This window comes from Spermophilus citellus (genome assembly GCF_964194105.1).
Source record: "Spermophilus citellus genome assembly, chromosome: 10".
Taxonomy (NCBI): domain Eukaryota; kingdom Metazoa; phylum Chordata; class Mammalia; order Rodentia; family Sciuridae; genus Spermophilus; species Spermophilus citellus.
The window spans coordinates 108,324,213-108,338,298 of NC_138197.1; the positions used below are offsets into that span (position 1 = coordinate 108,324,213).

General features: G+C 35.5%; 1 protein-coding gene across 2 annotated transcripts; it reads right to left on the reverse strand.

Moving 5' to 3' along the window:
- Positions 1-4,874: 4,874 nt before the first annotated feature.
- On the reverse strand, positions 4,875-13,574 carry KERA (keratocan). Of its 2 annotated transcripts, none has more exons than XM_081311316.1 (3): positions 13,285-13,574; positions 10,753-11,646; positions 4,875-6,732 (listed from the first exon to the last, which is right to left on the reverse strand). In XM_081311316.1, the coding sequence occupies exons 2-3, from the start codon at positions 11,636-11,638 to the stop codon at positions 6,560-6,562; spliced, it is 1,059 nt and encodes a 352-aa protein (XP_081167442.1). In that variant the 5' UTR covers positions 11,639-11,646; positions 13,285-13,574; the 3' UTR covers positions 4,875-6,559. The 2 variants fall into 2 exon arrangements, with proteins under 2 accessions (XP_081167442.1, XP_081167441.1); XM_081311315.1 differs by lacking the exon at positions 13,285-13,574 and adding an exon at positions 13,075-13,270 and having other exon boundaries at positions 4,877-6,732.
- Between the last annotated feature and the right edge of the window lie 512 nt (positions 13,575-14,086).

The window sequence follows — 14,086 nt, forward strand, 5'->3', positions numbered from 1 at the left end:
GATGAAAATTTAATGCTTAGAAATATTAAGACATTTATTAAAGAGCAAACAGTTAATAAATGGCAAAGACTGGATGTGGAACTTGGTGTGTTTTTTCAAGATAGATCATTACCTTTGTACATGGCTCCAAATGTACTATTTTTTGTACACTTTCAACTTTTTTTTTTTTTGTCATTGTGCTTTCTGTTCTTTCCTTCTTTGGAATTCCATAAACACTCTGTCACTCTTTTTTTTCCTTGTATTAGTTTGGCAGTTACACATTCTCTATGATGCAGTTACCTGAAAAAAAATGGATCCTTTAAAAAATAAACTTTACTACCCTCCTCCTAGCCAATGCAGGGCTCTGATAATCCTTAAATTTTTCATATCTATCTATTTATCCATCAATCCCATATCCATATTATGGTTTAAAATAAATATTTATCTCATATATATCTTATTATATAAATAGACATGTATTTAAAATTTGAGGGCACTTTCCCCCATATGTATATAAGCCCCTAGGTCCTGACATAGATCTCCTAAAACATTTATGGATGCGGGCAGTAGGAGAATCTTTTATTCTAATATTTCATCATGATCTTGGTTCCTGACATATAGTTCCTAAATCCCTTGAATCCCTTGGAATTGTCTGAATGATTGGAACATCTTTTGTTCTGAAGAGGCAATCCTGGTAGATTCAGAGTAGGGCAGGAGCTGTTGTTGTCAAGGAAACCAGCATTGTGATTAAAGCATTGGAATTTGCAGTTCCTCTCTCTTACTTCCAGTGTAAGAAGGGGAACTGAAGTTATCTGCCAGTGGCAAGTGGCAAACTAGACTGTGCCTGCATAATGATGCCTCCATGAAAGTCCCAAAGGATGGTGTTCAGAGAACTGCTGAACCCTTGGAAATATGGGAGGATAATGCCCCTGAAAGAGGATGGAAGCTCTGTTCCTGTTCCCAATGCCTTACCCTTTACATGTCTTCCTACTGACTCCTCTTCTGTATCCTTTGAAACACTGTTTATAATAAACAAGTCAATGAAAGTAAAATGTTTCCCTGAGCTTATGAGCCACCATAATAAATTTTCAAACCTGAAACCTGAGGATGGAGTTGTAGGAACTCAAATTTTTTGCTGGCCAATCAAAAGTTCAGGTGAATATGTACACTCAGTTTTTTGGGACTCAGCCCTTAATCTATGGGATTTGAAAACTACCAAATGACATAATTGAATCAAATTATTGGGCACTAGCTGGTGTCTACTGGAGAAAAATATATTTGTTACCAGCAGTCACGTGTGTTTAGTGTTCAATATTAGAAAAATTATTTTCTTCACATTTTTTCTTTCCCTTATACATGTACGTACAAACACACACACACACACACACACACACACACACACACACACACACACATGTGGGGAGCCATGACTTGGATGAGAATCTCTGTCTTAGAACAGGAGCATGTGCCTGAGCTGGGAACTTCCTGTATAAAGTACAGATCAAGATTGACCAGTTGCTATAGTGATGCTCTGCTTAATGAGGTTCTGTGCAAGGCATGGGACTATGAGTCTTGACTCTGAGTTCAGACACCAGCTGCCAAGGTAGAGAATTATGAGTGCAAAAAGATAGTTATAATTGGCTGCCAGTCTTTGACCTTCAATCCTGCATGCTTTGAAGACACTTTCTCACAGAAAACCCTTCTGATGATAAAACTTATATAATAAAAATTCTGAGCTAGCTCTGGATCAGTGTTCCTCCATCAAAGAATGGTGTCCCATCTGGTCCCAGCTTTCTCTCTGTGTGTATTTGTTTGTCTTTTGTAATCCCCCATTTCCCTTCACTGTTTTCTGAATCAATAGCCCTGCAGGTTGCACTACACATACTCACAAATATTTATGTTGAATTATTTTTGAGGATCCATTGGATTCTTTTACACCAATTTTATACAAGATGTCATGTGGCAATTTCCTTCACCATATCAGTTTTTCAATCTAGTTTTTTTTTAAGAAAATTTTTTAAAAAGAGGATTTGTGTTAATTAAAAAAATTATATCCCAGAATTCTTAGAACACACACAAAAAATCTATTTCATTTCTAAGACATTATAATTTACACATAAATTTGTCATTCTATTACTGCACACTCTCTTTACTTTGATATGTACCTTTTTATTTTCTTGCCTCTGGATTAAGTTCATACTATTCATTGGCAACATCATAGTTCTATTATTTTGTTGTGTTTTGTGTTTTAATTAGGTTCATAAAATGAAGGATTGAGCATGTGTTAAGAGCTCATGAAAAACCAGCCTCTATCTCAGAGCAAAGCCTGTCCAAGGAAGAGACATAGCCTTTGTCCTTGGAAAGATCCACAGAGAACTCCTAGGCACATTCCCACCCTGCTAAGTGGTTTATCTACAAATAACAGGAGAGATCTGCTGCACCAGGTGTCCCTGACTCAGTCTGGCTAGGTGGGGATCCATAGCAACCCCCTAGCAGCCACCAATCAGCATGAGACAGGGAAATACCTGGGATGCCAGATGACCCTCCCTGTAGTTTATGGTGTTGGGAAACCACATAGTTCAGCACGAACACCCCTCTTGGCTTAAACCAATCAGTTCAAATGAATCCCCCTCTTGTAGTAACCAATCACCCCTCCCCAACTTGTTCCCGCCAGTGAATGTGCTAATCATGTTTTAGAGTTGTTATTTGATTTTCCTGCGGTATGTGATGATTTGCTAAGAGATGCTATGATGTATGTGGGGGTCCCTGCCTTCTTCAAAGAATGTATAAAACTGCTTCAAACCCTGGGCTCAGGGCCTCTCAGCCTCTCAGTGTCCGTGTGCGCGGAGGACCGAGCTAGCTTGCAATAAACACCTCTTTGCTGTTTACATCGATCTTGGTCTCTGGTGGTCCTTTGGGGGTCCCGAATTTGAGCATAACACCCATAGTTTTAAGACAATGTTTTGAGCTTATTTTCCAGTTATTAATCTTAAAAAATTTTATTCTAATCACATGTATATGAAATCAGGAAAAAAGATAGTATCTTACTCAAAACTTTAGAGAAGTTATAGTAATTTTGACCATATGTTCAAAAACTAATTACAGAAAGAAAGATTATTACATCTTTCATAGCTTCATTAGTCTATGTATGAGATAATGACTACATTCTGCTAATGTCCCTTGTCCCTGACCAGTCTTATGGGTGTATGAATATCTTAATGTAGAATTCTTCTGGGTTATTGGATATATTAACATTATCTAGAAAATGTCCATAATTACATACCTACGTAGACTTCTCTTTCTAACTCTAGACCTCATTCAACCCCTTATATATGGGAAACAGACTGGTGGAGAAGCAGCAGTTAGTACATGGAGTGGAGGAGAACTTCAAACTTTATTTTACACTGGAGGGCCCAGAAGAGAACAAACTTTAAATTCTGAGCCCCAGTCCACAGTTTCTCACAACATTATAGGTTATTATTATCTTAGATCCATCCTATCAATAGGGCTTTTTTCTTCTTTAAAAAAAAAAAATCCTAATCTATGTGGCCGAAGGCCTTGTGCAGGGTCTCTAATATAAAACATGCTTACAGAAATAGCTGAAGAACTTTCTCCTGAGCATCTGTTAAATCTCTAGCCTTAGAAACCTCACACAGGGTTGTTTACATATCAAGAGGGAGTAGTCAGACTCCTAGGGCAGTTATTTACAATTCAAAAGGCAAGGATCTAGGGCTAATTAGGCTTCCTGAAGAAAGGCTGAGAGTGGAGAAGGGAACTGAAAGTTTCCTCAGGCATTGATTTCTTTCTGTAATTTTTTTAAATAATTTCATTTCATACCCAGGTCTAGTTTTGCCATCACAATATGAATTAAAGCACTTTCAAATTATGCCTGAAACTTAGCTGATGATCTTCTCTAAACTTGTCTTTGTTAGGAAAAAGTTGTGTCATTTATTCTGTCAGGAAAGCTGGAGACATAAACGTTCTTTTTGCACTCAGGCTACATAATCCATCACTAAATCTTGACAATTTTATCTCCTACCTCTACTATTTATCCAACTCCATTTCCAGAATCACACTGTCAGCTCCCCTTAATCCGAACTACATTTCTTTTTCTAACTAGTCCTGTAGGACTGAAATCCTGATTTTCTTACATGCATTCTCGGTTTGTCTCAAAGGGTTTTACTCACCATGGTTCCTAAAAGAAACAAACACAAATGCACAAAAATAATGATGAATACTGGTTACTTAGAGTTACCATGTGCCGGAGGCTCTTCAAGGCACCTCCCACATTCTAGCTCATTTGGTTCTTACCATCAGGTAGGTGCCGGTATTTGTCTCCAATTTACAAATGAGGGGAAATAGGTACCAAGAATTTGAAGATTTGTCCCAGGACCGCAAAGCTACTAAGTGTTGAAGCTGGGATTTAAATCTAGAAATCTTAGCTTTAGAGTTGATGCTCATTACAACTACATGATGTTGTCACTCCATGAACATAATCTCTTCCGAACTCGTCTGTAATTTTCAACTTGCTCCTAGGAACTATAGAGTCATCGTACTGTGCCTGGAATATTCTTCCCTCCCACTCTGTGTTACATGTTTTTCATTCTTTATATGTTTCCATTATTTCTTTAGGGAAGCTATCAAATTATTAGTAATTCCTTTGTAGTATGCTATCACTTTGTTAATAATAATTATCACAGATGAAATTCGACATATTTTGTGATTATTCAGTTAATTTGTGTCTCATTCTCTACAACAGGAACTGAACAGAATTATATCTCCTAAGTGTACTATAGTCTGGAATCTGTATAATAGTTAAGAAATACTTTAAATAAACACACAAAAAAAAATGTGGGAAGAAAGCAAGGAAAGAAGAAAGAGAGGGGGAAGGGAGGAAGGAAATTCTTTGTTTTGAAAAGTTCTGTGAGGAGCATTTCACAACAACCTTTCTTCCAGGTTAGGAATCTTTTTATATCCTTTCACTTGACTGCTCACCAATTATCCATTTGAACAGTTCCATTAATGAATTGGACCTCATGAGAAATTGCTTCCATGACTGGCTGACTTATCTGTGAAGGATGCATTCCAAGATCCCCAGTGGATACCTAAAACTGCAGACAGTATCAAACCATACATATATTGTGTTTTTCCTATACACACATACCTAGGATGACATTTAATTTATAACCAAGCACAAGTTAAGAGATTATGTATATGTGTATCTATACATATTTATATTATACATGTTTATATATATAAAGGCATGTATTAATCTCTATGGAATATTTATTGTTTTAGTATATGTCTTACAAGATTAGAAGGCTAACGCAAAGTATAATAATATCCTGGGCTATTTCTTTTTAACTCATGGGAAACAAATATATCACACCAAATGATTCTATTTTTTCTTATGTTTACTGGAAGAAAAGAAAAAGTCAGTAGAGGAAAACACACTGGCATATATTCATGCTAGAAAAATAAAAATAATTGTTATTATGACACTTATTAAAAATATCTCCCTAAATAAAACTTGTGAAAATGCCCTTGAAACAAATATTTTACTTCTGTTTTGCTAGAAATCGTTTACTCTTTTTATTTATTAAATTCAAAACTCATGAGCAGAACAAGAGCAGAATAATTTGCAACTGAAAGTGATTTCAGGTGTCAAAACACAATGATTCTGTAAGAAAAGTGTTATAATGAATTTCAAATTTAGAACTTTCAATTGCTAGAGAACAGTGCTGTATATAAAAAAAATTGTTACAAAAATGATAGTGAATTACAAATGTCTTCTGCTTTGTTATTTGGTATTAAATGACTAGAACTCTCTTTATATGAAGTAGTTGACTCCTTTAATACACACACTTCAACTAAATAAAAAAAATTTCATGTTTAAAAGCCATTTAGCAATCTGCATTTATTTCATCATCACCATAATAAAGAAATATTGCATTGTTTGTTTTCTTTAGATCTTCCAACTTCCTGTTTTATTATTTATTACTTCCTGTTTGATTACTGTATTTATACTGTAAATATAGTATCTGCATAAGTAAAATTGAACATAAACAAATACATGCTTTGCATTGTGTAAATCCATTATTTGAACATAAACAACAAGTGTTTTTGTGTAACAATGTAAATGCATTATTTGATGATAGTTAATAAGTCATTAAAGACATAAAAAGTAACTATCTTTGAGTTGATAAACTATCTTAACTCTGTGTCTGTTTTTTTATTATTATTTTTATTTTTTAGACATTGGAACCTTATTTTATATTATATGAGGTGCTGAGAATTGAAACCAGTGCCTCACACATGCTAGGCAAGTGTTCTGCCACTGAGCCACAACCCAGACCCTCTGTGTCTGTATTTAGTAAAGAAAAGAAAATTAATACGAGCCACACCGTGAGTCATTGGTGAAAGCCTCTTCAAATACAAAAAAAGCCTAAGCCGCACAAATGAAAATGGTGGCCAAGAGCAACTGGAAATATGATTTTTTTCCCTAAACCTATGAATAATGACCAAATTTCATGTCAGAAACATGAGCTCACTAAACCAATCTAGATTTGTAAAGATGTATTTAAATAATGACAGCCTGAAGAAGCCTGAAGCACGTCATTAAATCCATTGGGATCGGTGGCCTGATTTCATTTCCATCCAGACGGAGGTAGCTCAGCTGAGGTCCATGAATAAAGACATCTTGTTCTGCATGCAGTGCCGTAGATGTAGGACAGATTACAGAGACGTTCACACCTATGGAGTCAAAGATAGCACAAGTGATTTCCAACCAGAAAAAAACAAAGGATAAAGACCAGTGGTCCTAATGGAGGGCCTAGTAGTTTGATGCATGAAAATGGTAGAGATACAAACCATTGGTGTGGCAGTGATTGTGAATATTTGTTTTATAAAAGTAACCTGAAAAAAGTGTGCAGTGTAGGTATACTCATTTCATGTTCTGCAGTACTTAGGGAAGAACACTAGAATGGAAACATTGCTAAGAGCTATGATGGAAACAAAAATGTATGGCATTTTCTAAGCTTACAGAAGAGATGATGCAAGTTTAAATTACTATAGTATTTATAGCATGTATAAATTAGTATAATATAGTATTCAGGGACTTGGAGGTGGAGATACTGTTTTAAGCGTGGTATTCAAAGAGTGGTTGGTGATATGGGTAGGTGGGTAGATGCATGGATGAGTGGATGGAAAACCAATCTAATATAAGAGAAAGTACTTGAAAATTACCTCAAAAGATAAAAAAAAAGACATATGAAATCAAATTTTAAAAGTGCAATTAACATAACTACATATGTACTACTTACAGAAAACAATTAGAATCTCCACATGTAAGTATATTTAATTGGTAAGGAAACACTTGTCAAGAATGGCTTTACAAAGATTTGAAGCCAGAAAAATCCCGTCAACCTTTTCACGTGGTAAAGATGGCAGAAACTGTGCACCTACCTTGGATCAGAGCCATTGACACCAATGACTACTGAGATCTAGGAACATCCTTGAGAGAGGTCTGTTAAACTAACAAAATTCAGAGAAGCATGTAACCACAAATTTCAACCATAAATACTTACACTATACCACCTTTACATACCTTCCTGAAACTACTTTGAGCAAGAAAACTTTCCTGAAGAAACCCACCAAACTTGGGCCATGCCTCTCGTCTGCATTCTATTAGTGCATACAGATTCATATTTTGTTGAATAATTTTATGCTTACAGAAAGGTTGCTTTGCTCCAACCTTGAGCCATTTTGAGAATTTGGCTTAATAAGAATAATGACATATATGTATAGCAGTTCTGTGATTACAAAGTTATTTTTTCTAACATATTATCACAAGGACTTTTATCAGGCAATGTTTATTATTCTCCCTACCTGGGCATTGTGGGAATAGTGGCCCCAGCCTGGTGTTTTTTCTACTACATGCACTACATGCATGTAATCCATTGCTGGCTGGAGAGTATATGTCCCTTTTAGTGTGCTACCTCATATCCTTATCACCCCCATGCTCTATAACTAATGTAAACAGAATAAGAAATAAGTGTGCTAGTCTAAGTACATTGGGACAAATCAATTTTGATGTTTCTCAGAGATGTTCAGGAAGCAACTATTTAAGTGGATACATTTTTTAACCAAAATTTAACTTCTTTTTTTCTTTTTTTTTTAAAGAGAGAGTGAGAGAGGAGAGAGAGAGAGAGAGAGAGAGAGAGAGAGAGAGAGAGAGAGAGAATTTGTTTAATATTTATTATTTTTTAGTTCTCGGCGGACACAACATCTTTGTTTGTATGTGGTGCTGAGGATCGAACCCGGGCCGCACTCATGCCAGGCGAGCGCGCTACTGCTTGAGCCACATCCCCAGCCCAAAATTTAACTTCTTTAAGATGTTTGGAAGAAATAAATATTTCTGTCACATTGCATGAGATAAGTTCACTGTCTGGCAAATTCTGAGGGCTCTTCATAGAAAAGTTAAGCTTTTTGCCAACCATTTTATTATCAGATAGATTATATGGCAAGAAGAACAAAATACTTCACCAGTTATTATAGCACAGTGTAGTAGAATTATGAGCCAACTATTATAGTCTGGGAAATTAATATTTGATATTAATTTTCTCACAATTTAGAAATGAACCCCAGTTGATATCTATATGAAGAACAAATGATTCAATTTCTCTTTATTGGTGATGTTGTTATTCTACTTATAGATTTTTTTTCCAAATTTTTACATTGAAGAAATGAAGAAAAGTATGGTTATTATACTATGTGAGTGAAAATAAAATTTTATTTATTTTATAATGAGAAACCCTAGAGTAATTCTTTTGTCTTTGAGCCACCTATCTGAACTTCAGTTTTTTCCTTGTAGAAATTCCTGATAATATCACACAAAGTTCTTGGGAGTATTAGGGGTTCTCAAAACATGGACCTGTAGCAGTAATACCACCCTTAGTACCATCAGGGATTAAATTGTTAGGTTCCACCCCAGACCTACTGAGTTAGAAACCCTTGAGGTTAGACCCAGTAACACGTGTTGTGCAAACACTCCAGGCGATTCTGATGCACACTAAGGTATGAGACACACTGAAAAAGAGAAATGCCTGAACAAATATTTTGTTTAAAATAAGGGTGAGGGAAGGACACAATGCTCTATTTCTTCACTGTGTTTTGAATTTTGCTACCTCTCTCCTATATACCCTTCTTCTCAGGGTAGAATCTCTTAATTCATAAACAAGACTCTAAGTGTAAAATGAACAAGACTCATATAAAATGAACTTCCCATACTAGCTAGCTGTCTCTGAGGCTTTTTTTTTTTTTAATTGTGAGATGAAGAAAGTACCTGTAGAAGCACAGAACACTCAGCAGGAAAAAAAAAAAAAAAAGCATACTTAGGTCAGTGTTGGCTGTTGTACTATTTGGTTAAGCTAAATAGATCCTCTAGCAATTTTTCTATTACACCTTTTTTTTTGATTACTGGAATAAACAGTGTGTTTCCTCACCATGGAAATATAACTGCTGTGGTGGAAACCTGCCATCTAATTCCTGGATTTTATGCTCAAGTACACCGTTTCAAAAAAAAAAAACAAAAACAAAAAAAAAACTTGAATACTCAAGCAGTACCAAGTGGGGAAATATTCTTGCAAATGTTATGCTATATGATTATTTGCTTAAAGCAAATTTTATTGCATATTAACCAGAAAAAACACCTTTTGACAGTTATCTAGGTAACTTTCTTTCAATCATTTCAATTGAATCTCACTTTAGTAATGCATTTACTAAGGTTACTCAACGCAAATCTCTCCAAGGTTATCTTCCTAAAGGGCTTACACAGGGTCAAAGATGCATAGACTGATGCTTGGCTGGGTATCAACACCTCTGTGACTTGACAAGATAGGGTCTACCTCTACACCAGGTGCAGCCTGCCTTGGGCACGCTTGTGAAGAGGTCAGGTTTATTTCTATTGCTCACAGCCTCTATCTTCTATAAACAATTCCTTTGATGGCAATTCTGCATCCAAGAACTTTATATTCATTCCTTGGCCTTTTATCAAAAGCTGTATTCAGGAAAGGAGAGAGCATTTTACCTTGTAGGTTTACCACTAAGTTGCAAAAGATTGCCAGCTTCTAAGTATATTTCCATTTCAATTAAAGTCTTGAACTACTGTAGTAGTTCTCAGTGGTTCCTAGAGCAGCAAGGTCACTTAGGAACTTGTTAGAAATGAAAATTCTCATTCCCATTGCAGATCTACTGAATCATAAACCTGGGGAGAGGAACCACAAATTATGTACACTGAAGTTTAAGAAATCCCTTCTGATAAGAGTAGTTTATCCAGAGATCTAACTATGGAGTTTCAGGCATCAGCTGGCCTAAAGACTTTAGGATAAAGTTACTTTTTATACCACCTAAATCAAATGCCCTCTATTACTACTTATGAGTGTGTGTGTGTGTGTGTGTGTGTGTGTGTGTGTGTCTGGCATACTTTATAAAATAATTCCACCCACAAAGACAGAAATACCAGATTCTTCATGAGTAAAAGAAGACAGGGATGATTTCTCCCATAAACAACAGTCCTCTATAAATTACTCAGGTCCAATTTTCAATCTTAAATTTGAAGATTGGGACTTCTTGGTTCACTAAGACTGTAAGTAAGCAAAAAGTTAGTAATGAAAGCAGAAATGGGGGACAACACAGTTACTGTTCCTAAAGAAGATACATATAAAGGTGGAGATTAAGAACATTTTCATCAGACACACCCTGGTGGTTACTCACGTTTAATTTTGTTGTGATCCAGGTGAAGGTGTTGAAGGTGGGCATTGATGCGGGGAAACTTTGTGAGTTGATTATGAGACAGTTGAAGATCTAGAATGGATGACACATCAAACCCACTGGATGGGAGCCCTGAATCTGATAATTTGTTATGGTTGAGCCTCAGGAAGGCCACTTTAGGAATAACATTAAAATAATTTTCTGGTATTCCTTCAATGGAATTGTTGTCCAGGAACAGTTGCATTGTGTTGGCTGGTAATCTTGGTGGCATGTTCCTCAGAGCATTCTTGGCCATGTTTAGTTGCATGAGGTTCTTGAGTCCCTTGAAGGTGTCTCTTTGAAAGGCGTTGTCTAATAGTTTATTGTGCTGCAGATCCAGAAGGGTTAGATTTTCTAGATTGCTAAAGGTCCCTTGAGGAATTCTGGACACTTTGTTTCTAGCTAACTGTAACTGTTCTAAACTTCTTGGCAATGGAGAAGGTACTTCTTCTAGCTCATTGTCTTCAAGAAATAAGAAAAGCAGCTTCTTCAGCTGACTTAGGGCTCCTTTTTCAATTCCATAGTTGGTTATTTTGTTCTTATTTAAATTTATCCATCTCAACTGGGTGGCATTCTCGAACGGCTTCTCAGGAATGGTTTCTATCTGGTTGTTCTCAAGGTACAGATACCAGATCCGTGAAGGAATAGCAGGGATTTCTTTGAGACCTCGATTTTCACAATATAAAGCAGTAGGGAAACTTGGGGGACAGAAGCATTCCCTGGGACAATCGAAGTCATCCATCATCCAATCCCCTGGCTCATGTACCTCATAGACCTGTCTCACATTCTGAGTCCACACCGTGTCTGTTACGAACAACACCCAGATGATGAAACTGATTGTGCTTGCCATAATAGTACCTAGAGCAATCAGACACACAGCTATTAGATCAACCAGGACCTTGACCTTTAGGTATTGGCATCAAAATGATCAGTAAACATTGTTTCTTCAGAGATGAGTTGAACATATCATTTCCATAGATATTGATTAAAAGACACACATTTATTTAGTAGGCACCATATAGAGCATTTTGCAAATTTCAAAATTAATTCGCCAACTCATAAACTTCTGGTTTTAACCCAACTAATGAAAGCGGAGAAATGGAAAGCAAATTTTAGCAGCTCTAAGTGCTTTTCCATTTCTAGCTATGTAATAATTCAAGGAACATAACCGAAACCAGTAGTTGAATATAAGAGTACCAAAAAAGTGATCTTTTAATAGTTCAAGTTAAAGTCTGTGTCATTCCTAAGATGGAGTCATATGATTTTGCTTCTACTTTGACTCCTAAATGAGAAGAACATCTGGAGGAGATTTCCCAGGTTCTTTGGCACTTGATCCAAAGAAATGAAGAGATCAAAGAATATTTTAGTAGTTTATTGTGAAGGAAAGTTCTACGATCTGAAGAAAAGTGTGTGTTTTTTCTCTTGTTCTGCTGCTGAACTACTCAGGTAAGTTTTATTTGGTGGGAAGAAGACTTCAAAAATTATAAGTAAACAACCAGGTTGTCCAGCTCAGAAATTGAGTTATAATCTATCTCTTATATAATCACTCTGTCATATATATGCCTCACACAATCTCTCAGATAATCTCTTTTGTTCTACAGATATACATACAAACATACATGTATGTGACAAAGAGCATTTATTACAGAGTCAGATATATTACTCATATGATTATAGCTTGATTATAAAGACAACAAAACAAATATTTTCAAGATGTGAATATATTTGTGATAATTCTTTTGAATTCATGTATTCACAATGGATAATAACAATAAATAGATAAATACTTACTGATATGTGAAATATTTAAAAGATATAAACTCTTCCTACCAAATATCATGAGAGATCATTGTTCCAAATTCTATCTTAACAGCAAAAAACATATAGGCATAATGTATATTTTAAACATTTATTTATAACATATACATGTTACATATTACATAGAAAAGGATATACTCATCAGTGTACATTTACTTAAGTCGAGTGATAATAAGGATAGAAGACATTTTACTGTTTCCTGGAAAACCATAAAATCAGTCATTAATGAAATGCTGATCTTTCAATTTTGCCATTAAATTGCAGAAAATCACAAGTGCAGATCTGCTTCTACAAGCTGTCAAATCTACAACTGCAGAAGGCTACTCTGGCCATCTTCCAACAGAGACACGTTAAAATTTTTTCAGAATAGGGATTTGCTTCAGTTATTGAAGTTGTAACCCTACATCCGATGAATCAGAACACTGAAGTCTTAGCTTTATGAGTTTTAAAAAGTGCAAAAGAGTTTACCTTGCCTTCCAGGAATATACCGTTGAGTCCTGTGTCTGAGTCTGCAGTTTGTGTAAAAGTCAGTTGAAGAAAAAAAATTAACTAAAAAATTGTTTTTTCTTTATGCTGTCAAACCTCCTTTGAGAAAAAGTAAAACCTACACTGAGCAGTCACCATGAACACCTTTTGATGTATTGTTTTCACTTTGACAGGGCGTCAGAGATGGCTTACCTCAGCCTCCTTGGATCTTCTTCTTCCTTTTCTATTGGTCACTGCTTGTTCACAGAAATGGATTGACCCAGGCTCCACTGCTGTGTTTTTCTGAATCCTCTGAAATATATATGCACCAGTGGCTCCAACTTAACCCCTCCAACAGCCACTCCACCTCTATACCTAGCCAACCCAGCAAATGAAATTCTTACTTTAATTTCAAGAACTTATAACAAAAACTCAGGAAGATTTTCACTCCTAATTCACAGTTCCAAAGATTTTGTAATACACTGGTATCTAGACCTAATCTAGCAGCAGGAAACTGAAGGCAGTTTTAATTTCAACTCTAACAAATAGAGATTTTTAAAATCATTGTTTTTCTCTAGATGATCTTTTAAAAAAACAACCAAGAAATAAAGGCCAATGCCCTCTGTTGATGTGGACATATTTTATTTGTTTTTGATATAAAACAGATGCTACAATGTATTTGATTAAGGAAAAAAAGAAATAGAAAAATATATTTGAAGAATTTAAAAATGCTATCCAGAAAGCTATAGCTAATTTTGGCACTAACCACCGTCATACTCTTTGCTTTATAGAAATACTTTTTGTATCTCTGTTTCCCATACTTTCAATAATTTATTTAAAGTAATTATTAAAATAGGATGATTCTTACTTATTATAATAGAGCACATATTTTTATTTAATGCCTTATAAGACATTCTGTTACACTGCCTTTTTTTCTTTAGCACAAGTCTAAGCTGAAGTCTCTTCCGTTTTCTTATATTTGAGATAAATATTGTATGTCTCAAGGAAAGATGCA

Coding starts and splice junctions, on each gene's coding strand:
- KERA (XM_081311316.1), bottom strand. CDS start 11,638: ATGGCAAGCACAATCAGTTTCATCATCTGGGTGTTGTTCGTAACAGAC. Junction 6,733..10,752: donor GGATCACAACAAAATTAAAC/GTGAGTAACCAC, acceptor TTGACTCCATAG/GTGTGAACGTCTCTGTAATC.